The sequence below is a fragment of the Heterodontus francisci genome, chromosome 5, assembly GCF_036365525.1.
Source record: "Heterodontus francisci isolate sHetFra1 chromosome 5, sHetFra1.hap1, whole genome shotgun sequence".
Taxonomy (NCBI): Eukaryota; Metazoa; Chordata; class Chondrichthyes; order Heterodontiformes; family Heterodontidae; genus Heterodontus; species Heterodontus francisci.
Genome location: NC_090375.1, coordinates 17,087,130 through 17,111,796, shown reverse-complemented (window position 1 = coordinate 17,111,796; position 24,667 = coordinate 17,087,130). Strand labels below are relative to the sequence as shown.

General features: G+C 44.1%; 1 protein-coding gene across 4 annotated transcripts in view; it reads left to right on the top strand.

Moving 5' to 3' along the window:
- stk3 (serine/threonine kinase 3 (STE20 homolog, yeast)) overlaps positions 1-24,667 on the top strand; it is a 761,988-nt gene that overhangs the window by 390,278 nt on the left and 347,043 nt on the right. For 3 of the 4 annotated variants that reach the window (XM_068031154.1, XM_068031155.1, XM_068031156.1), the window contains one exon: positions 22,639-22,776. The exons of the other annotated variant lie outside the window; for it this stretch is intronic. In XM_068031154.1, coding sequence (XP_067887255.1) covers positions 22,639-22,776 — 138 coding nt within the window. The remainder of the gene's footprint in view (positions 1-22,638; positions 22,777-24,667) is intronic. 4 annotated transcript variants of the gene reach the window in all.

Below are 24,667 nucleotides of genomic sequence, written 5' to 3'. Positions count from 1 at the left end.
TTAGTAAATTTGCAGATGACACTAAGGTCGGTGGAGTTGTGGATAGTGCCGAAGGATGTTGTAGGGTACAGAGGGACATAGATAGGCTGCAGAGCTGGGCTGAGAGATGGCAAATGGAGTTTAATGCGGAAAAGTGTGAGGTGATTCACTTTGGAAGGAGTAACAGGAATGCAGAGTACTGGGCTAATGGGAAGATTCTTGGTAGTGTAGATGAACAGAGAGATCTTGGTGTCCAGGTGCATAAATCCCTGAAGGTTGCTACCCAGGTTAATAGGGCTGTTAAGAAGGCATATGGTATGTTAGCTTTTATTAGTAGGGGGATCGAGTTTCGGAGCCACGAGGTCATGCTGCAGCTGTACAAAACTCTGGTGAGACCGCACCTGGAGTATTGCATGCAGTTCTGGTCACCGCATTATAGGAAGGATGTGGAAGCTATGGAAAGGGTGCAGAGGAGATTTACTAGGATGTTGCCTGGTATGGAGGGAAGGTCTTACGAGGAAAGGCTGAGGGACTTGAGGTTGTTTTCGTTGGAGAGAAGGAGGAGGAGAGGTGACTTAATGGAGACATATAAGATAATCAGAGGGTTCGATAGGGTGGATAGTGAGAGTCTTTTTCCTCGGATGGTGATGGCAAACACGAGGGGACATAGCTTCAAGTTGAGGGGTGATAGATATAGGACAGATGTGAGAGGTAGTTTCTTTACTCAGAGAGTAGTAAGGGCGTGGAACGCCCTGCCTGCAGCAGTAGTAGATTCGCCAACTTTAAGGGCATTTAAGTGGTCATTGGATAGATATATGGATGAAAATGGAATAGTGTAGGTCAGATGGTTTCACAGGTCGGCGCAACATCGAGGGCCGAAGGGCCTGTACTGCGCTGTAATGTTCTAATTCTAATTCTAATTCTAACCCAGCATAGCAACTGGCAATGTATTTCAGAGGCTCACAATTCTCTGGGAAAAGAAGAACCATCCAACATCCAGTCTATTCCCACTCTTAAGTAGTGTAGACTTGTTCTATGGTCCTCCCTAATCTGCAAAACTGAAATAATGTATAAATAGGCACATTATTCAGCCTTTTAATTATTTTATAGATCTCCAACGTGTTGACGGTAAGTCTGCGCTGTTCTAGTCCTTAAGCTAATCTAAGTAACTGAGCTTCTTGAATCTAAGAATATTCTGGAGAAATTCTCCTTTGGACCTTTTCCACGGCCAGTATATCAGCCATTGTGTGTGAGGGACCAAAACTGGGCACAGCACTCCCAGGGTATCTTTGTAAATAATGGGGCGAAAATTCTAGATTTCCTGCAATGCCACTGGTGGACTATGACTCCCAGTCATCTGTAGCTGTGGTTACTGATCTAGCTGCATATTTCATGGATGGGGCCACTAACCTTTTTGGAGAAGGTACATTTGCTGGACTCACCCTGCCAGAGAGCTGAAATGTGAGAATGACTCCATTTTGCTCTAATGCAGCATAAGAGATCCAGAGAGCCCTCATAGTAGAACAGCTGCACAAAAGTAGCTGTTGGACTTTCTCAGCAGGATGATCGATTTACCTTTCCCCGCTAGTATCTTGTGGCTTTTGGAAAGTCTATAACTGAACCGCACAGCATTTTTGGGTACTTAATCAAATGGTCAAATGTGGTGAGCATTTGACTATGAATATTTAAATGCCCGTAACTTTGAGAAACGATGGTATCGGGGCTTCCAATGGGGTGGGGAGTGGTGGTGGAAGTCCTGTGCAACCATACTTAAATTGGCTGGTCAGAACCAGTGGAAATTTGAGGTCTTGGTTTTACATTGAGAAACCTAGGTGAAAGTAGTGGAGGGACACCATCAAGGCTGAGCAGGATAAGAGAGAAAGTAAGATGAATCAAAATGTCATTGGGACCACTGACCACCTCCAGGCGCTTACCCATTGTCTCTCGAGACAAGGAGGCCAAAGACAGATAGAAGACAGACAGACATTGGGATTTAAAAGCCTGTAGATTGCAGGAGGAAAGGAAGAATGCAAAACAATTTTACAAAAGAAAAATTGTTTGTATATCTGTAACTGTCTAATGGCTTCTATGAATACTTAGCTGCCATTGTCTTGTGATTCTCTTTAATTTTTGATGTTCCACTGCCGTGGCTCCTCAAATGTTGTCAGTTGACTCACTTTTATTTTGCTTTATAATTGAAATGCACCCAAATATATCTTGGCTGGATTTAAGGGGTAGTGGCGAAGCGATGGTACTCAGCGCTAACCACGAAAAAAGTGATTTAGTGATCTCTGCGGAGTGGATTTCCCCTTTGCTGACATTAATTTCGTTCTTCTGTCAGTTCATGTGGATTTTTGGCATCCAACAACAATAATCCCATCCACTAGGCTGAGCAGCCTTTCACATTCAGGAGTTCTCTCAGACAGCAAACCAGGAAATAAAACATTTTCAATCATTTTACAGAGAGCAAAATAAAGAATGGAACATACACATGGGATTAAAGTGGAAACTGGAATATCATAAACTTTAATTTTTTTCTATTTTAAAAATCTGAATTTTTTCGTAATGGAGAAATTTGACAGTCCACAAATATAAAATTAGTTTCTCAGGAGCTGTGAGGTTGTTCATCAGTAATTATGAGCTTTAAAAAACCAGTTACACCTCAAAGTACAAGATGTAACTTTTTCAAGGGTTTTTACAGTGAGACTAATAGCATAAAAGTTAGGGTCACCATATTTTCGAAACCAAATCTGGGATGCAGAGCCTGATATTAATCCACCTTATCCGAAGCTGCTGCGCGCACTCCGATCCAACCCAGGACAATTACATAGCCCGGCTACAGCCAGCGCTCATTAGTCCAGTTACTTGATTATTTTAACTCCAGGCTGTTTACTCTTCAATCGAATTTCACAATAAAATTGCACGTGATCCGGGGACTATTTGGTGATTTGTTCGGGGTGGGGAGGGGGTAGTTGGGGGATGCAGAGCATGCACACTGTGTTCAGAGTGCGCTCTCTGCATAAATTAATGTCCATCAGTGAGTTCATTTCCCCCCCCACCCACCCATCACATAGCCCCAACCACTTTATTGATCAACCACAGGGCAGCTTGGGCTTATGTGGCTCCTGATTTGATCCTGCAAGGCCATTAATAGTTAGAGTACAAATTTTGTGACCAGCTACTCTTTATCGAGTCATACAGCACTGAAACAGGCCCTTTGGCCCACTGAGTCTGTGCCGACCAACAACCACCCATTTATACTAATCCTACATTAATCCCATATTCCCTACCACATCCCCACCACCTACCTACACTAGGGGCAATTTACAATGGCCAATTTACCTATCAACCTGCAAGTCTTTGGCTGTGGGAGGAAACCAGAACACCCAGCAGAAACCCACGCAGTCACAAGGAGAACTTGCAAACTCTGCACAGGCAGTACCCAGAACCATACCCGGGTTGCTGGAGCTGTGAGGCTGCAGTGCTAACCACTGCAACACCCTGTGTCTCTTCTGGGGACATTGTTTGCCCAGGGAACAGTACCTCATCCGGGGACTGTTCCCAGAAAACAAGGAGGTATGGTCACCCTAGTATAAGTGGAGGTTTATTTGAATTCAAGTGATTTCACAAGATTTTCGTCTGCAGGGACCTCAACAGTGCATCCCATGGAGCAGTGGGAAATTGCTGCAAGCGACTACTGGACTTCCACGTCTAACTGTGCAGGTTCTGATGCCAGAAGTTGCTGTCAGTTTCACAGTTGTAATGACGGTGAACACAGACAGTTTCAAAGTCATTACAATCGCAAAATCTGGGCCATTAACCTTTCAGGCTGCGTATAACAATTTACGTGTTGGCAAGTTGAGAACGATGCCCTGATTGCAAACTGGTGCTTCATGCTCTAGTTTTCAGAAGATAACCTGTTGCATTCTTTCCTCCCAAAGATTTTATATTATGATTTCAATGAACATTAGCGATCAGAATGTTTTCATTATATTGCACTGTCTAAATTTAGAATGATGTGCAAGCATCAAAATTAGCAATAATTTTCTATCATTGATTTAGTTTTTTTCATACTTTTTCATGGGACATGATCGTCGCTGGCAAGGGCAGCATTTCTTGCCCTTCCCTTATTGTGCTTGAGAAGGTGGTGGCGAGCTGCCTTCTTGCAAAGCTGCTGTCCGTATGGTGTAGGTATACCCACAGTGCTGTTAGAAAGGGAGTTCCAGATTTTTGATCCAGCGACAGTGGAGGAATGGTGAAATATTTCCAAGTCAGGATTGCGTGTGGCTTGGAGGGGAACTTGCAGGTGGTGGTGCTCCCATGCGTCTGCTGCTCTTGTCCTTATAAGTGGTAGAGCTCATGGGTTTGGAAGGTGCTGTCGAAGGAGGCATGGTGAGTTGCTGCAGTGCATCTTATATATGCTGCACACTGCTGCCACTGTGCGCTGGTGGTGGAGGGAGTGAATATTTGAGGTTGTGGATGGGATGCCAATCAAGTGAGTTGCTTTGTGCTGGATGATGTCGAGCTTCTTGAGTATTTTTGGAGCTGCACTGAACCAGGCAAGTAGAAAATATTCCATCACACTCCTGACTTGTGCCTTGAGGAATCAGGAAGTGAGTTACTCGCTGCAGAATTCCCAGTCTCTGTCCTGCTCTTGTAGTTACAGTATTTATATGGCTGGTCCAATTCAGTTTCTGGTGAATTGTAACCCCTAGTTGACATTGGGGGATTCAGGGATGGTCAGATTCTCTCTTGTTGGAGATGGTCATTGCCTTGCATTTATGTGGCGCGAATGTTACTTGCCACTTATCAGCCCAAGCCTGGATGTTGTCCAGGTCTTGCTGCATTTCTACACGGACTGTTTCAGTAGCTGAGGAGTCGCGAATGGTACTGAACACCGTGAAATCATCGGCGAACATCCCCACTTCTGACCTTATGATAGAGGGAAGATCTTTGATGAAGCAGCTGAAGATGGTTGGACCGAGGACACTACCCTGAGGAACTCCTGCAGTGATGTCCTGGGTTTAGATCGTGGGGATTAAATGTAATATTTCCAAGTTTGCAGATGACACAAAACTAGGTGGAAATGTGAGTTGTGAGGAGCATACAATGATGCTTCAAGGGGATTTGGAGAAGTTAAGTGAGTGAGCAAAAATTTGGCAGATGGAATACAATGTGGAGAAATGTGAGGTGATCAACTTTGGTAGGAAAAACAGAAATACAGAATACTTCTTCAATGGTGAGAGGCTGGGAAGTGTTGAACTTCAAAGAACACAAGAAATAGGAGCAGGAGTAGACCATATGGCTCATTGTGCCTACTCCACCATTCAAAATGATTGTGACTGATCTCAGGATTCAATTCCACTTTCCCGCCCGCTCACCATATCCCTTGATTCCCTGAGAGACCAAAAATCTGTCTAACCCAGCCTTAAATGTATTCAACGATGGAGCATCCACAACTCTCTGGGTTTAGAGAATTCCAAAGATTCACAACCCATTGAGTGCAGTAATTTCTTCTCATCTCAGTCCTAAATGATCAGCCCCTTATCCTGAGACTGTGCCCCAGTGTTTTAGAATCCCTGACCAGTGGAAATAATCTCTGTGTCTATCCTATCCAGCCCCTTTGGAATCTTTAGAAAGGGATTTGGGAGTACTTGTTCATGAGTTGCTGAAAGCTAACATGCAGGTACAGCAAGCAATTAAGAAGGCAAATACAGGAGTAAAGTTGTCGCTGCAATTATATATAGCATTGTTGAGGCCGCACCTGGAGTATTGTGTGCAGTTTTGGTGGTCTTTCCTAAGGAAAGATATACTTGCCATAGAGGGAGTGCAATGAAGGTTCATCAAACGAATTCCTGGGATGAAAGGATTGTCCTGTGAGGAAAGATTAAATAGAGTGGGCCTTTATTCTCTGGAGTTTAGAGGAATGAGAGGTGATCTCTTTCAAACATACAAAATTCTTACTGGGCTTGACAGGGTAAATGCAGGAAGGATGCCATGGCTAGGGAGTCTAGAACCAGGGGACACAGTCTCAGAATAAGGGGAAGGCCATTTAGGACTGAGATGAGGAGGAATGTCTTCACTCAGAGGGTGGTGAATCTTTGGAATTCTCTGCCCCAGAGGGCTGTGGAGGTTCAGTCATTGGGTATGTTCAAGACTGAGATTGATAGATTTCTACATGTAAAAAAACATCCAGGGATACAGGGGTAGCGCAGGAATTGGTGTTGAAGTAGAAGATCAGCCATGATATCATTGAATGGCTGAGCAGGCATGAAGGGCTGAATGGCCTACTCCTGCTCAGATTTCTTATGTTGTTACGTTCTAAGGCTGAAATGAGGCCTGGAGTCGAGTGGTCCTGCTGGAACCCAAATTGAGCATCAGTGAGCAGATTATTGCTGAATAGGTGCCGCTTGCTGCTTGATAGTACTGTTGTTGATACCTTCCATCGATTTGCTGATGATCGATAATAGATTGATGGGGCGGTAATTGGCTGGAATGGATTTGTTCTGCTTTTTGTGGCCAGGACATACCTGGTAATTTTCTACATTATCGGGTAGATGCCAGTGTCTTAGCTGTACCGGAACAGCTTGGCTAGGGGCACGGCTGGTTCTAGAGCACAAGTCTTCAGTACTACTGTCGGGATGTTGTCAGGGCCCATAGACTTTGCTGTATCCAGTGCCTTCAGCTATTTCTTGATATCACGTGCAGTGAATCGAATCAGCTGAAGTCTGGCATCTGTGATGCTGGGGACATCAGGAGGAGGCCAAGATGGATCATCAACTTAGCACTTCTGGCTGAAGATGGATGCAAATGCTTCAGCCTTGTCTTTTGCATTTGTGGAGCCTCCTTCTCCTCCTGTTAGTTGTTTAATTGCTCACCACCATGCACGACTGGATGTGGCAGGACTGCAGAGCTTAGATCTGATCCGTTAGTTGTGGGATCACTTAGCTTTGTCAATTGCATGCTGCTTCTGCTATTTAGCATGCATTTAGTCCTGTGTTGTAGCTTCACTAGGTTGGCACCCCAATTTTTGGTCTGCCTGGTGCTGCTCCTGGCATGTTCTCCTGCACTCCTCATTGAACCAGGGTTGACCCCCTGGCTTGCTGGTAATGGTTGGGGGGATATGCCAGGCCATGAGATTACAGTTTGTGGTTGAATACAATTCTGCTGCTGGTGGCCGATAGTACCTCATGGATGCCCAGTTTTGAGCTGCTAGATTTCTATCCTATTTAGCAAGGTGGTACTGCCACACAACACGATGGTGAGTATCCTCAGTAAGAAGTCGGGATTTAATCTCCACAAGGACAGTGCGGTAGTCTTTGACATTCCTGTCATAGACAAATGCATCTGCGACAGGTAGATTGGTGAGTGTGATGTCATGTAGGTTTTTCCTTCTTGTTGTTTCTCACCACCTGTTGCAGACCAAGTCTGGCAAGTATGTCTTTCAGGACTTGGCCACCTCAGTCAAAAGTCTCCGTACATAATTAGCATTTGGTGTAATAGAAACATAGAAAGCAGGAGTAGGCCATTCGGCCCTTCGAGCCTGCACCACCATTCAATATGATCATGGCTGGTCGTCCAAACTCAGTACCTTGTTCCCGCTTTCTCCCTGTATCCCTTGATTCCTTTAACCCTAAGAACTATATCTAACTCTTTCTTGAATATATTTAATGATTTGACCTCAACTGCTTTCTGTGGTAGAGAATTCCACAGGTTCATCACTCTCTGGGTAAAGAAATCCCTCCTCATCTCAGTCCTAAGGGCTTACCCCTTGTCCTTGGATTGTGACCCCTCGTCCTGGACACCCTTGCCATCGGGAACATCCTTCCTGCATCTAGTCTGTCCAGTCCTGTTAGAATTTTGTAGGTTTCTATGAGATCCCTCTCATTCTTCTAAACTCTAGCGAATACAAGCCTAATCGACACAATCTCTCTTTATAAGTCAGTCCTGCCATCACATTTATTCACATTATACTGCATCTGCCATGTATTTGCCCACTCACTCAACCTGTCCAAATCACACTGGAGCTTCTCTGCATCCTCCTCACAGCTCATACTCCAACCCAGCTTTGTGTCATCTGCAAACTCGGATATATTACATTTAATTCCCTCATCTATATCATTAATATATATTGTGAATAGCTGGGGTCCTAGCACTGATCCCTGCGGTACCCCAATAATCGCTGCCTTCCACTTGGAAAAAGACCTGTTTATTCCTATTCTTTGTTTCCTGTCTGCCAGCCAGTTCTCTATCCATGTCAGTACCTTACCCCCAGTCCCATGTGCTTTAATTTTGAAAGCTAATCTCTTATGTGGGACCTTATCGAAAGCCTTCTGAAAGTCCAAATACACCACAACTACTGGTTCTCCCTTATCTATTCTACTAGTTACATCCTCAAAAAATTCCAGTAGATTTGTCGAGCATGATTTCCCTTTCGTAAATCCATGTTGACTTTGTCCGATCATGTCATTGTTTTCCAAGTGTTCTGCTATTACATCTTTTATAATGGACTCCAGCATTTTCCCCACTACCGATGTCAGGCTAACCGGTCTATAATTCCCTGTTTTCTCTCTGCCTCCTTTTTTAAATAGTGGGGTTACGTTCGCTACCCTCCAATCCGTTGGAACTGTTCCAGAGTCTATAGAATTTTGAAAAATGACCAGCAATGCACCTACTAGTTCAAGGGCCACTTCCTTAAGTATTCTGGGATGTAGATTATGAGGCCCTGGGGATTTATCGGCCTTCAATCCCATCAATTTCCCTAACATCATTTCCCTACTAATACTGATTTCATACAGTTCCTCCTTCTCACTAGACCCTATGTTCCCCAAAATTTCTGGGAGGTAATTTGTGTCCTTCTTTGTGAAGACAGAACCAAAGTATGTGTTTAATGGTTCTGCCATTTCTTTGTTCTCCATTATAAATTCCCCCGTTTCTGACTATAAGGGACCCACACTTGTCTTCACTATTATTTTTCTCTTCACATATCTATAGAAGCTTTTACAGTCAGTTTTTATGTTCTCTGCAAGCTTACTCTCATACTCTATTTCCCCCTTCTTAATCAATCCCTTTGTCCTCCTTTGCTGAATTGTAAACTGCTCCCAATCCTCAGGTTTGCTGCTTGTTCTGGCCATTTTATATTTCTCCTCGTTGGATCTAATACTATCCCTAATTTCTTTTGCAAGCCACGGTTGAGCCACCCTTCCTGTTTTACTTTTGTGCCAGACAGGAATGAACAATTCTTGTAATTCATCCATGTGCTCTTTAAATGCTAGCCATTGCCTATCCACTGTCAACCCTTTAAGTAATGTTCCCCAATCTATCATTGCCAACTCGCGCCTCATACCTTCATAGTTTCCTTTATTTAGATTCAGGACCCTAGTCTCGGAATCAACTCTTTCACTCTCCATCTTTATGAAGAATTCTATCTCTTCCTCAAGGGACCCCGCACGATTGTTAACTAATCCTTTCTCATTACACAATACCCAGTCTAAGATGGTCTGTTCCCTAGTTGGTTCCTCAACGTATTGGTCCAAAAAACCATCATGTACGCACTCCAGGAATTCCTGTTCTACAGTATTATTGCCAATTTGGTTTGCCCAATCTAAATGTAGATTAAAGTCACACATAATTACAGTTGCCCCCTTATTGCATGTGTCTCTAATTTCCTGTTTAATGCCGTCCTCTACATCACCACTGCTGCTTGGGGGTCTATATACAACCCCCACCAATGTTTTCTGCCCGTTGGTGTTTCTTAGCTCCACCCATACAGATTCCACATCAGGATTCTCTTGAGCTAATATCCTTCCTCACTATTGTATTGATTTCCTCTTTTACTAACAATGCTACTCCACCTCCTTTCCTTTTTTGCCTGTCCTTCCTAAATATTGAATACCCCTGGATATTCAGTTCCCATCCTGGGCCACCCTGCAGCCATGTCTCTGTAATCGCAACTATATCGTATCCATTTACATCTATTTGCACGGTTAATTCGCCTATCTTATTGAAAATACTCCGCGCATTGAGACACAATGCCTTTAGGCTTGTCTTTTTAACATTCTTAGTCAGCTTAGCATTATTTCGCACTATGGCCCTGTTTGTTTCTTGCCCTTGATTTCTATGCCTTCCACTTTTGCCTTTTTGTTTCCTGTCTTTCATTTCTATCCTTGTTTCCTCCTCCTCAGCCTCCCTGCTCAGCTTCCCATCCCCCTGCCATTCTAGTTTAAATCTTCCCCAACAGCACGAGGAAATGCCCCTCGAGGACATTGGTTCTGGTCCTGCCTGGGTGTAACCCGTCCCACTTGTACAGGTCCTACTTTCCCCAGAACTGGTCCCAATCTCCCAGGAATCTTAATCCTTCCCTCCTGCACCATTTCTCCAGCCACGCATTCATCTGGTCTATTCTCCTGTTCCTATACTCACTAACATGTGGCACAGGAAGTAATCCTGAGATTACTACCTTTGAGGTCCTGCTTTTTAATTTAGCTCCCAACTCCTTAAATTCATCTTGCAGGACCTCATCCCTTTTTCTGCCTATGTCGTTGGTACCCCCTTCAGAATGTCCTGCAGCAACTCCAGAATGTCCTTGACTCTAGCACTAGGGAGGCAACATACCATCCTGGAGTCTCGTTTGCGGCGACAGAAATGCCTGTCTGTTCCCCTTACAATTGAATCTCCTATCACTATGGCCCTCCCAGTCTTTTTTCTTCCCTGCTGTGCAGCAGAGCCATCTGTGGTGCTACAAACTTGGCTGTTGCTGCTTTCCCCTGGGAGGCCATCCCCCCCAATAGTATCCAAGGTGGTATATCCGTTTGAGAGGGGGATGGCCACAGGGGACTCCTGCAGTACCTGCCTGCACCTACTACTCCCCCTGGTGGTCACCCATTCCTTTTCTGCCTGTGCAGCCATTACCTGCGGCGTGACCACCTTGCTAAACATGCTATCCATGATGTCCTCAGCATCGCGGATGCGCCACAGTGAATCCACCCGCAGCTCCAGCTGTGTAATGCGGATAGCCAGTCGCTGCAGATGGATACGCTTCCTGCACAGATGGTCGTTAGGGACACTGGAAGCATCCCTGATTTCCCACATAGCGCAGGAGAAGCATATCACGGGTGCGAACTCTCCTGTCATGACTTACCTTTAGATTACTTCGTTACTCCCTATAAAAAAGTACTAATTACAGGAGGGGCCTTGTTCTAATCCACACGCTACCCACTACAATCTAAAGTCCTTAATAAATTACACTAATTTAAAAAAACACACTTTAGTAGTACTCACCTTATCACTTTTCTTTTAAAAAAAATTCCCCCTTTTTTAAGCTATTTAAATGCACTAACAGCTGTTACTTATCCAACCAATCACCTTGCAGATTTCCCGTGTTGTCACTGTTAGTCTTTTTTTCCTCTTTTGAGTCTCAGCACGCAGAGACACAGACAGAGAGAGAGGGAGCCTGCCGCCGCTCCGGTCTGCAGATAAGTAAGGGATTCGAGCCCCGCTCTCTCCTTTTCAGGTCCCGCTCAGGATGCAATTCCTCCCAGGTCCGCCTGCCGCCGCTCCGGTCTGCAGATAAGTAAGGGCCTCGAGCCCCGCTCTCTCCTTTTCAGGTCCCGCTCAGGATGCAATTCCTCCCAGGTCCGCCTGCTGCCACTCCAGTCTCCAGGTAAGTCTAGATAATGCACAAGAAAAACCATTTCCTTATAAGCAATTTGGATTGTTGTGCTGCCATTTTCACTCAGGTGATTTCCCCCCCCCCCCCCATCCAATAATGCTTAAGACATTCTTCATGGCTCTCCTAGTTATTTGTCTCCTGCTGATGGCAATAGAAGAATAATTTGCTTTTCCAGAGTTTCAAATACAGAATTCTCTAAAAATCGTGGTGCGGATAAAGAGCCAAAAGAAAAATTAACAGCATTTTGGGTTTTATAAATGTCAGCTGTTACAAGTGTGCTTCTGTTTTTTGTAAAATATGTTTTTAAGGACTTATAGTTGAATTATGGACATTGATTCATCTGGAAGCTTGAAGAGATGCTAAACGTTATTTTTTTTCTAAGAGGTCACCAGAAAGTTTCCTGGACTTGTCTTGTAAACAAGCCTTTACTGGAAGGCATTTGTTTTCAGATAAATTACCAGTAGGGAGCTTGTTGTTTTGACTTGGAGAAGATGTTTACAGAGAAGTGACAGATCAAGATTTATAGGGGTCAGGAGGTTTGATTCTTGTGACATTGTTTTGGTTTCACTTTTGACAGTTAGTTGGAGTGTAAACTGCTTGGAAGACAGTTGTTTTTTGCCTGCCAAGGAAACCCAGCTCATCTCTTTCTCTCCCTTTGAAATAAACCCTGCATATCCAGTGTGTCGGTTTCCTCTTTCCTCCTGTATTTGAAGAAACCCTGCATAGCAAATGTGTGGGAACTGAAACCCCTGTTGCTGCATTTCTGCTGTAAGGCCTATCTGAAGCCTCTGTAGCTGCATTTCTTTGAAAGCCTACCCAAACTGATCTTCAACATTGGCTGGAAAGAACTGTCCTAGGAAGATCCCAGTGACAGCCATCTATACGCATTTGAGACGCCAAACCAAAACAAAGGACATCTTTCCATATCTTTTTTTTTCTCAAGAATGAGCAAGTATTCAGCCTAAGTGTTTTTTTGTCTTTTTTTTAACAGAGCTTTAAAACCAAAATCCCTTTTATTTTTCTGGTTTGTGGGTGTGGGGGTGTGGGTGTGGCTGGCTGGCTAAGGTAAAAGGGAGCTTCCATATTTCAATCTGTGTGTTAATGCTTTGTTACGTTACTGGTCAAGTCTTGTTTTATAATAAACTAACAATTTTGTTGTTTGTTAAAGAAACCTGGTTGGTGTATTTTATTCTGGGAAAAATAGAGTATATGATTGACTGTATCAGTAAGTGGGAAAATTTAAATATATATTGTGACGTGTGGAGAAGTGAGACTACAATAAACAGTGCACTCCTCCCGCCTCGGTCATAACACAGCATTGAATACAGGAGTAAAGAGTGTAAGAAATATGCAAAAAGCATTAGTTAGGCCACAGTTATAGTACTGTATACAATTTTGAGCATCTCATTACAGGATACACATTAAAACCATAGTGAGCATGCAGCGTAGATTCACCAAAATGATGCCAGGGATGGGAAACTACAATTCTGACCTGAGACACTGGGACTACGGCCACCGGAAAAGAAAAGTTAAAGTAGGGCTTTAATTAAGATGTTTTAAAGCTATGAAAGGTCGACCCCTCCAGTGTCTCTAAACTGTCAGACTGCTTGTCTGACATACCTGTACTGGATGAGCAGAAATCTCTTCCAACGAAATATTAATAACACTGAAGCCATTGCCTTCAGTCCCCACCACAGATCTTTTCCTCTGCCCAGCAACATTAGCTTTCTACCCGGCAACTGACGCTGTTGCTGGCTAACATAGCATGGAATCACACTACTGGCATGGAAGCTAACCTTGCTGGATTCAGCCTGGCTAGCTGATGAATATCATTTGAATATGTACTACATTTGTCATTGTATCTAGAAAGCAGCAGCTGGTGCTTTCGATTCAAAGATTTGCTTTATTAACTTTGGGAAATCTGCCAGGTTAGCAGTGGAAGAAGAACAAGGTAATGTGTCTAAACTTTGAGTTCCTTTGATGAAGAAAGCTTAAATATTTTGCCCAAGGAGCCATATTTGGGGATGATCTGAGTTCTATCCTGTTAGTTAATCAAGATCAGTATTTTCTGTGGACTTTGTGCTGGAAAAGATGGTGGTGAAAAGCCCATTGAAGCTTCCTATGCTGATAGTTATTGACTGAATTCTTATCATAGAAGTGCTTATCATGCTTTCAGTTGACTGTTTGAATGGAGTTTGTGGATTTTGACGAAGATTCAACTCTGACCTAACTGTGATCCACAACTGAGTCCACCTCCAAATCTATTCTATACTATCTAAATGCTCTTTTGACTTAATCCCTCTGCTTAGGACAGGTACGTCAATAAGTTTGGCATTATTCCTTTTTATATTATCCATCCAAATTTAAATTTAAAGATCAGGTTAAATTGTTACATTTTGTCGTTCAGATTCAAGAGGCCTCTATCAAATGAGTGTTTATTGCAGCTACTACAACACTGATAGGAAAAGGAGAAGATAATCTGGACGCTAAAGGTGGAGCACAGCAGCTCAAAGTTCGTCTACTGTAGAATGCTAGTCTCTAGAAGAATCAGTTTTATCTGTTATGTGCCATAATAAACAATGTGAATTCTGTATAAAATGGAGAGCAAACCATTAATAAAAATTCGCAGCTATACTGATCAATTTTGTACACAGAAGAATGAAACTAATTGTTTTAGTAAACTTTAGCGCATGCACTCCAGAATTGGCCTTTATAGCCACTCCAGGCGCTGCTTCACAAACCACTGACCACCTCCAGGCGCGTATCCATTGTCTCTCGAGATAAGGAGGCCCAAAAGAAGAAGAAAGAAGAAGAAAGCGCATGCAATATGAGAAGTGGTTATTGAATTGAGTTGGCTGTTTTTCACAAGTAGAATCTTGAAACACAACATAAATATAAACTACTTGGTGTGCGGTCTAGTGGAATAAAGGCACCATAATTTAGTCTTGCAACAAATAGTTCTTGAAAAGTTTTCAACTTTTTTCGAACAAGTAAAACGCCTGTGTAAAATGTTCTGTGAATACAGAAAAATAAAACACAGTGATGTTAAAGGGCTTTTGAACTGAAGCAAATTTCCAAAGGTCAGATAATTTTTTGTTTTCGTCCAAGAGACGATGGTGTCAAAATCTTCAGATCCTGGTATATCATGTACCATTTCTCACTATTTTATGGTTGCAGTGCTTATTTTGGCCACTGGAAGCTGCCAGCAACACATAATACTTTGGCAGCCTCCTGTGGTCCTAATTGGTAACACAACACTGCAGTCTTCGACTGCAAAGCTTTCTTTTAGCTGTTCTTTGCAGCAACTGCATAATTCTTGAGGAGTGCAATTCTTAACATTGATTTTGCCCAAACGATTGAATAATCTCATTGGTGTCTTGGAGAGCTTTACTACACTCACTAGTTTCAGAACTGATTCAGAATTACAGCAACATCAAGTTCATGTTGGAGACTCAAAGAGGAAGGAGCTTGGGCTGTAGTAGTTAACCACAAGAGGGATCAGATCTGGTGGTGAAAGCCAGGAGGAAACAGTAACCGAGAATTTCCATATTGGCATGGTTTTGAACTGAATAGTAATGAAAGTTTGTACAGATTCCCAATTGAAGTGTACAGTTTGTGCACAATTTTCATGGTTAGTTCAGCTGTAGATTTGAATGATTGCAGGGAGTACATTTGTAACTGGAATGAAATATTTCATGTAACTGACTATTAAAGGGATGGAGACAATTAAAGGTGTGATGAGTGCCAGCCGTGGCTCAGTTGGGAGCACTCTTTCCTCTGAGTCACAAGGTGCTGAGTTCAAGTCCCACTCCAGCACTTGAGCACAAAAAAATCAAGGCTTGTAATGCTTTGGCAGCCTGTCTCTCAGAGGAGATGTTAAACCGAGGCCCCCTTCTGCCTGCTTGGGTGGATGTAAAAGATCCCATGGTGCTATTTTGGAAAAGAGCAGGGATTTATCCCTGGTGTCCTGGCCAGTATTTATCCCTCTGTCAATAGCACAAAAGCAGATTATCTAGTCATTGTCACACTGCTGTTTGTGGGAGTTTGTTGTGTGTGTACTGGCCATGTCTTTTTTTTTTAGATTAGAGATACAGCACTGAAACAGGCCCTTCGGCCCACCGAGTCTGTGCCGAACATCAACCACCCATTTATACTAATCCTACACTAATCCCACATTCCTACCAAACATCCCCACCTGTCCCTATATTTCCCTACCACCTACCTATACTAGTGACAATTTATACCGGCCAATTTACCTATCAACCTGCAAGTCTTTTGGCTTGTGGGAGGAAACCGGAGCACCCGGAGAAAACCCACGCAGACACAGGGAGAACTTGCAAACTCCACACAGGCAGTACCCGGAATCGAACCCGGGTCCCTGGAGCTGTGAGGCTGCAGTGCTAACCACTGCGCCACTGTGCTGCAATATAACAATGACTACACTTCATTCTCTGTAATTGATATGTCCAGTGGTCGTGAAAAGCACTATATAAATGCAAGTCTTTCTTTATAATGGGAGAACAGAAATTCGAATGGTATTTGGAAAGGCTCAAATTATGATTGGCCTTTGCGAAAGCAGAAGGAGATGGGACAGGCAAAATTGAAGGGAAAGGAAACCCACAGTGCATCCATGAGTCTTCAGGCAAGCAACAGAACAGCCCAGCATCTGGCCCTTGTTTGATAGGTCCTGATACAGCCATGGTGCTGCATGAGGTTCTCTCTCTGCCAATCCAAGGCACAGTTCTCATAGGTCAGCATTGGAGCACACCTGTAAGGAATAGGAGTCAGGTCACAGATCAATCATAGACATAGCAAAGTTATTCATCTCTTCTCTTCTTCCAAACACTTTGTATAAGGGGAATTCCGATTGGAAAACTCATTGGTGCCAGTGATGCATGAGGACAAAAGTAAATTGCAATAATTAGAATAAGAACTTAAATGCCACAAAAAACAAGTAATAATAAAATATTGCTGAAAATAGAGACATGGTGTCATCAGGACAAACCGCAAGAATATCAATGTAAGGGAAAACAACAACTTTATACTGTATGAGAAGAGAGTGCTGATTGGTTGGCAAGTGAGCTCTGATTGGTAGAGGCATTGCCATGGAGAATGCACCAGTTTACGGTGATTGACAGTTAACTGCCAAGCTTTGTTAGACATTTAAACCAGGCAGCTTGACTCTGATTGGTCAAGGCATTGCCCTGAGGGATGAACCAGTGAAAGGCTATCACTTATTTTGTTTAGTTGAAACAGGCACAATATGTGTACATGTTTTTTCTGTCTGCAAAGAACAGGGCCCTGTGTATTCTCGTACGCGCAAATGTTCCACACTGTGAGCCCTACTAAAAATCTTAAATTGGTTATCAGCATAATTCTTGGCACACTGTGAGGATTATTTAGCAAATGTTGTCCAATTGCAGAATCACACCTAATGTTGGACACTTGGTTTTGAGCTTTGCAAGCATAGGCTGGTTGGGTATGGCCTGTACCTTGCCCATTGAAAACAGCGGAAGGGACCTACATTAGATGTGATTCCGCGATAAAACCCCCATGTCTCCCAGCTCCATGAGGAGTCCTGGGGGACTCTCATGAAATGTATTAGTCCCCGTCCATGCAGCAAAACCTGGTCTCCAGTCATCTCAGCCATCCATGCCATTGGACAAAGACCTTGCTTCGCTTGGACTATGTGGTAGTTGCTGTGCAACGGCCACCCCACGTTAAATGAACCCATGCACATGCATCTTCCACCCCCTCAAAATGAACTTCAAGACCTGGAATACCACGACTCTCAAGGAGAACCCCAGCAGCGACAGACCTGAATGTTGCACCGTTATCATAGCCCGAGAACTCTGCCGCTACAACATTGATATCGCTGCCCTGAGTGAGACAGGTGGGCAGGAAAAGGCCAACTGAGGGAACAAGGTGGTGGATACACTTTCTTCTGGAAAGGTAATCCAGAAGAAGAGCGCTGACTCCACGGGATTGGCTTCACTATAAAAAATTAACTTGCCGACCACCTCAGCGAGCCCTTTTGTGGGATAAACAAATGTCTCATGACCTTCTGGCTCACCCTAGCCCATAAACAGCATGCCACAGTCGTCAGTGCGTAAGTGCCAACCCTAGAAGCAACAGATGAGGCCAAAGATTCAAACTCCAACCTTGATTACTTGCTGTCCCATGTTCCCAAGGAAGAGAAGCTGATCCTCCTTGGAGACTTCAGTGTCAGAGTGGGAGGGACACAGACCTTTGGAACGGTGTGATCTGCAAGGAAGGTGTTGGAAGGGCTAACATCAATGGAGTCCTGCCTCTGATGAAATGCCTTGAATATGACCTGATCATAACAAACACCCTCTTTCGTCAGAGAGACAAATACAAGGCCTCATGGCAGCACCCTCACTCCAGGCATTGGCATTTGCTTGACTATATCATCATCCGAGTGAGGAACTGCAAGGCTGTTAGCATCACCCGTGCCATGATAGGAGCCGATGACTGCTGGACCGACCATTGCCTAATCCGAGCTACTATCTCCATAAACCCAGTCCAAAAATGGCAGTGGCAGCAGAAGCACTACCACAGGAAAATCGACGTTGATGATGCCTAGGACTCTGCAAAGAAAGACCTACTCAGGCAGCATCTTACAAGCAACTTGGCGATGCTCAACGAGCAGGAACCACAATGCCCACAACACCTGGTCTGCCCTCAAAGCTACCATAATCAGCACTTATGAAGATACTCTTGGTTTCTCGACCAGGAAACATCAAGACTGGCTTGACGTGAACAACCAGGAGATCTAGGAGTTACTAAATCACAGGTGCAAGGCATTCCTGAACTGGAAGCATCACCAAAATCTGAGGGAAAAAAATGCAGGTATACAGACAATTGAAGGCCGAGGTTCAACAAAAAACCTGTGACCTAAAGAACAGTTGGTGGGCTGAAAGAGTGCAGGATGTACAGCAACTCGTTGACAGCCATGACATACATGGATTCTTCAGCACGGTCAAGACTATTTATGGCCCAAGCACCCAAGGACCTACCCCACTGAGAGCAAAAAATGGAGGGGCGCTGATCAAGGACAGAGAGGCAGTCAGCACTCGTTGGAAGGAGCACTTCGAAGATCTCCTCGATCGCAACTCAGTCCTTGATGCAAGAGACCTCGATCACATTCCATGCTATCCGCCACAACCTTACCACAATCCCAGACTGACATGAGATTGAAAAGGCCATCCGACAGCTAAAAAACAGTAAGCCCACCGGCGTAGATGGAATTCCCACCGAAATTCTAAAATATGACAGAGAGGCATTCTTGACACAAATACATGGACTCATCTCCCCCATCTGGAAGTAGGAGATCATGCCAGGGCATCTCCGACACACCGTAATTGCGATCATCTTCAAAAAAAGGTGACAAGACAGACTGCGGTAACTACAGAGGGGTATCCCTGCTGTCTGCCACAGGGAAGGTCATCGCAAGAATCCTTCTCAACCGCCTTCTCCCCATGGCTGAAGAGCTCCTACCGGTATCAGGATGCGGATTCCGTCCCTCAAAAGGCAAAGTGGGCATGATCTTCACTGCAAGACAACTCCAAGAAAAATGTAGGGAACAGCAGCAACTTTTATACATGGCCTTATTTGACCTCACAAAGGCCTTCGACTCTATCAACTGGGAGGGATTATGGAACATCCTCCTCAAATTTGGCTGCCTGGAGAAATTCGTCACCACGACAACATTCAAGCTGTAATCCTTGTCAACAGATCTGCCACTGACCCAATCCGAGTGCAAACTAGGGTTAAGCAAGGCTGTGTCATTGCATCAACACTCTTTTCCATCTTCCTCACCGCAACATTCCACCTCATCTCCTTGAAGCACCCTGCCGGAGTAGATCTACTGTACAGGACGAGTGGGAAACTATTTAACCAATGTCGCCTCCAGTCCGGAACCAAGGTCACCCCAACCTCAGTCTGCAGTACGCTGACGATGCTTGCTTATGTGTACACTCAGAGGTTGAGCTTCAAACCCTTGTCGATGCATTCAAGGAGGCGTATGAAAGAATGGGCCTTAAGCTGAACATCCGGAAGATGAAGGTCCTCTACCAGCCTGCTCCCACAGTGCAACACCGCCCCCCCAACTATCAAGATCCACGGTGAACCATTAGACAATGTGGATCATTTCTCATACCTTGGGAGCCTCCTCTCAGCAAGGGCAGACATCGATGATGAAACTCAGCATCGCCAGCAGTGTGCCAGCGCAACCTTCGGTTGTCTGATGAAAAGAGTGTTTGACGACAAAGACCTCAAATCTGGCACCAAGCTCATGGTATACAGGGCCACAGTGTTACTTGCCCTCCTGTATGCATTGGAAACATGGATGCTGTGCAGCAGACATCTCAAAGCCCTGGATGACATATCACCAGCGGTGCCTCCGCAAGATCCTGCAAATTCAGTGGCAGGTTAGGTGCTCCAATATCAGTGTCCTCTCTCAGGCCAACGCCTCCAGTATTGAGACACTGGTCATGCCTAGTGAGTTACTTTGGGCAGGTCACATCGTCCGCCTGCCTGACACAAGACTTCCAAAACAAGCTTTCTACTCCAAGCTCTGTCACAGCAAGAGGTTACCAGGAGGGCAGAGGAAATTCTACAAGGATGTCTTTAAAGCCTCCCTGAAAAAATGTGACATATCTGCTGATTCGTGGGAATCTCTTGCCCGAGACCACCTAAATAGGCGAAGAAGCATCCGCGAAGGTGCCAGCCAGTTCGAACAATGTCCACGTGCCCGGCAACGACCAAGCGCAAACAGTGGAAGGAGCGTTCGGAGGTTTGAGCATCCCATCCACTTGCCTCATCAAAGACCAGCTGCCCCACCTGTGGCAAAGTGTGCGGATCCAGAATTGGACAATTCAGTCACCTAAGGACCCACAACCCTGGAGAGGAAGAAAGTTATTGTTGTTCCCGAGGGACTGCCTAAGAAGAAGACTGGCTAGCAACTTCAGGTGGCCATTTCATGTGGGCTTGTTTACAACCTGATTTCTTGTACACCAGAATGGCAAGAAATTGCTGTGCTGGACATTCTCATCCCAAATTAATATTCAATTCAAGCCTGCCCATTTGAGTGGGGTGATTCCAATACCATCATTCCTGGATGCAGAGTGGACAGAATTCCAACGGAAATCCTGTCCGTTTTCTGTCCCCAGCTCAACTTATGCAGGTAGAATGGGAGACTGAAAACAGAAAATCCACGGTGCTATGTAAAGAGTGAAGGGTTCCAACAAAGAAGAAAATAACTTGTGACTTAACCAGAATGTTGCAGTAGCACCTGAATCCTTGGGTTGCATATTTGCTTAAAATTAGTAAAGTGTGATAAAGGGCTAAATTTTACAGCCCCCCCAACATTGGGGGTTGTGGCGGGGGAGAGGCTGGAAAATGCCTCCAGGAGAAGCCTGCCACGGGCCTTGACGCTGGGAAGGCTCGGCCTGATATTGCCGGCGGCGGCGAGGTCTTGTGGTGGCCCCCCTGTCGCTCGGCAATGGGGCCAAAATTTACATAGGCAAATTTATTTAAATAAATGAATTAATACTTACCCACTCCCGCCGTCCGTTCCAGGGCGATATTGGTGCCAGTGGCCGGCACTCCCGCCACTTCGGATACCAGTTCGGATATCCGATGCGGGACACTGGTGGGGAGGGGGGAGCAGGTAAGTATTTCAGTGCGGTGAGTGGGGAGGGGGCACGGGGTAGTGGGGTCATACTAATCTGATTGGTGTAGGGGATGGTGGGAAGGGGTGAAGTTAAAAGTTTGTGAACTTTGTGGGGGAGTGGGGGGGGGAAGGTCAGGTACACAAGGTAAGTACTTTTGGGGAGAGGGCAAGGAATGAGTGTATGGTTATTGGGGAGATGGAAGAGGGGCTGGAAACATTTATTTAATTGTTTAACATAAATTTTAATGCACTATCTCTTTAAATCTTTAAGTTGTAATGTAGGGCTTAAAGCCCTTAAAAATGATGTCGACGCCTGTGCAGTGGTGTCTGACGCCGTTTCTGGGGACGGACTGCCTGCCCCCGCCACGTCATCGTTGAGGGTGGAGGGGGAGGGGGATGCGGTCGGCCCCAGCCATTTAAATGAGCCGTCACACTGAATATCGCGGCAGCTGCATGATCACCAGTCCACACGGCGATGGAGATTTGGAAGAGAAGTTAATAATTGTGGCTCTAGTGAAAAGAGGAGGTATGGTTCTGGTAACTTTCAGAGTTTGGTCAAACTGATATGCTATGATATGTTGTTGAAAGGATTAATAGAAAGGAACATGATTTACAGAATTGCAGCTAGTGACATAATAGACAGAGTTGGCCTAGTGGAGGTGACTGAACAAAACGTACAATTCCGCCTAGTGTAGTCATTTAGGAAACTGGTTGGTACTGTTAAGCTCAGTTAATTTTCAAAGTAGCCCGTGGAAAGTATTTTTATATCATCAGTACATGTGGTGTAGAATCATTAATGTTGAAAATTGAGAATTCAAATTACATTGTACTTAGAAAGAGTGATACTGCTGACTCAGCAACTGCTCTCAAAAGGCTGAGATCCAGCAAGAGTAATTATTTAGGTGGGAAATGATCCTGGCACTAAACAGCAGTCTGTTGGTTTTATCTGTTTGGTCAGGAAGTGCCTTTGGTTCTACTAAGCAGGTCAAAAATGGAAAGCTTCTCTGGAGACTGATAAACAATAATAGATAAAATAAAGTACCAAGTGCTCAATGAGGTTCAGTTTGCACAGAGGAAATTTAATGGGAAATAGCTACATTGGTAGCAGATGGACTAGTTTCCTGAACCTCATTCCTGATAGAAATTCTAGATCGGTGAAAAATGTGTACATCAGATTTACTGTCAGATAGAGAAGGTGAATAAAAGGATTTGTTTATTTGACTGCACTAAAACTCAGATGATTTTGATTTCCATGTCCAACTGATTTTCCCCCTTCCTTTTCTTTTAAAAATAGGCTATTTTTATGATTCCCACCAACCCACCACCAACATTCCGGAAACCAGAACTCTGGTCCGATGAGTTCACAGATTTTGTCAAGAAGTGCCTGGTGAAGAATCCAGAGCAAAGGACGACTGCCACACAGCTATTGCAGGTCTGGCAAAAAGCTTTCCTGTGAATCTTTCATTTTATGTAGGAAAATAAATGTTGCAGATCTGAATTATGTAGAATTCATACGGAAATTGCAGTTTTAACCACAAAATAAGCACAAAAGGGTGATTTTTTTCCCCCAAGGCCTGACCTTGGAATGGATATGGGTCGTAAGTTCGGGCACATAGACTCTCACACACCCATCTTTAGCAAGTCTGATTTTGAGATGATTATTTTGGGCATTTCTATTTAATTGTGCTACTAACATGGAAACTCATTAACAACCAAAAGTTATCATATGGTCCAGTGCTAAGTTCAGAAGTTCAGGTGAGGCTCTTCCCCACAGCATTAACCTTGCCCTTAAAAACTGAGCACAGCAGTGTGCCTTTGAGTTGCTCTGCTGATCATTTGTTCTACACATGCATTTAAAGCAACAAATAGCTGAGCAAAACGAGTAACACCAAGGAAAGGAGGATAGGCCTTGCTGTGTTAACTCCCATACTATTGCATGGTCAAGATGAGGAAAACTACTTTGTGATGGGCAGATATCTGCAGTTGCAAGGACCTTGGGCATTATGTGTACATCTGCCACTACCCTGGGACCCCCGTATACTAACCATGCATCTGGACAGATTGGTGGAGAGCTGTCTTTGGCACCTCCACTTTACTGACGATTCAGTGACTATCTATTGCAGTCTTGTGCAGTCAATGTCGATGACTAGGATGCTGTCAAGGTCACCACGGCATTAAGCGTTGCAACAGGACTTTTCCACACTGTTGCAGAAAACGTGAAGTTGGCATCCAAATTAACCAGTTGACTGATGCCATGTTTGCTAAGAGAAACATTTTCATTAATTTCCCAGTGGAAATGAGATACTAACTAGAAAGGGTGCAGAACTTATATAATCAAGATTCCATGTATTTGCAGCATAAAAACAGGCCATTTGACCCAACTTGCACCTTTCCTTTCTCCTTCATACACTTTCCCTTAAATGCATATTATGCTATTCATCTCAATTACTCCTTCTGGCGGTGAATTCCACATTTTAGCCACTTGGGTAAAGATGTTTCTCCTGATTTCTTCATTTGATTTATTAGTAACTATCCTATATTTATAGCCCCTAGTTTTAGACTCCCCTCCCCCCCCCCCGCTGTCCCCACTTGGAAACATCTACACTGTCAAACCCCTTCATAATTTAAAAAAAAACCTACACAAAACTACTTATGTACAGGTGACTAGAGTTTGCATATATTGGTTATTTACCAAATAGTATGTTTCTTTGCAGACAGGTTACGAAAAAATCAATATGGTATTTGTACTTTATCTTCACATCCTCATTTAGCCAGCTAGCAGCGCCTCAGTGTCTAAAATCAGGTATGCAAGCTTTGCTAACATAAAGTTTGAGATCTGTGTTCTATAAACTCTGAAGTCTTGTTCAAATGCAGGCACAAATTTGGATTTGTTGTAACTGACTGTTAAAGTGTTCCAAAACAGCCAACATAACACTTGAGTTATACACTCCAGTTGCATGACTTCAGAGTAAGAACTTCCATGTCTTGGCATTGGTGCAAGACTAGGCTATAAAGTCTAAAATTCTCCAAAGATTGGGTTAAACAGTTTGAAATGAATCTTATATTGGACTCAATCTAGATGAATTGTAATTGTATGAATCTGGGAGGTAAACAGTACCACATGGCATCTGAATTGACCTGTGGACAATCACAATGTAAACCCTGATGGACTGCATTCAGTTTGGATCCTGACCTGTATGGGATTATGTGGGGTTGGGAAATGAATTATTCTAAATAAGAGCATTTGGAGAGCACTGGTGAGTGGTTTAACAATGGTGAGAAGATTGTTCCCACTGGCAGAAGGGTTGAGAACCAGAGGACAT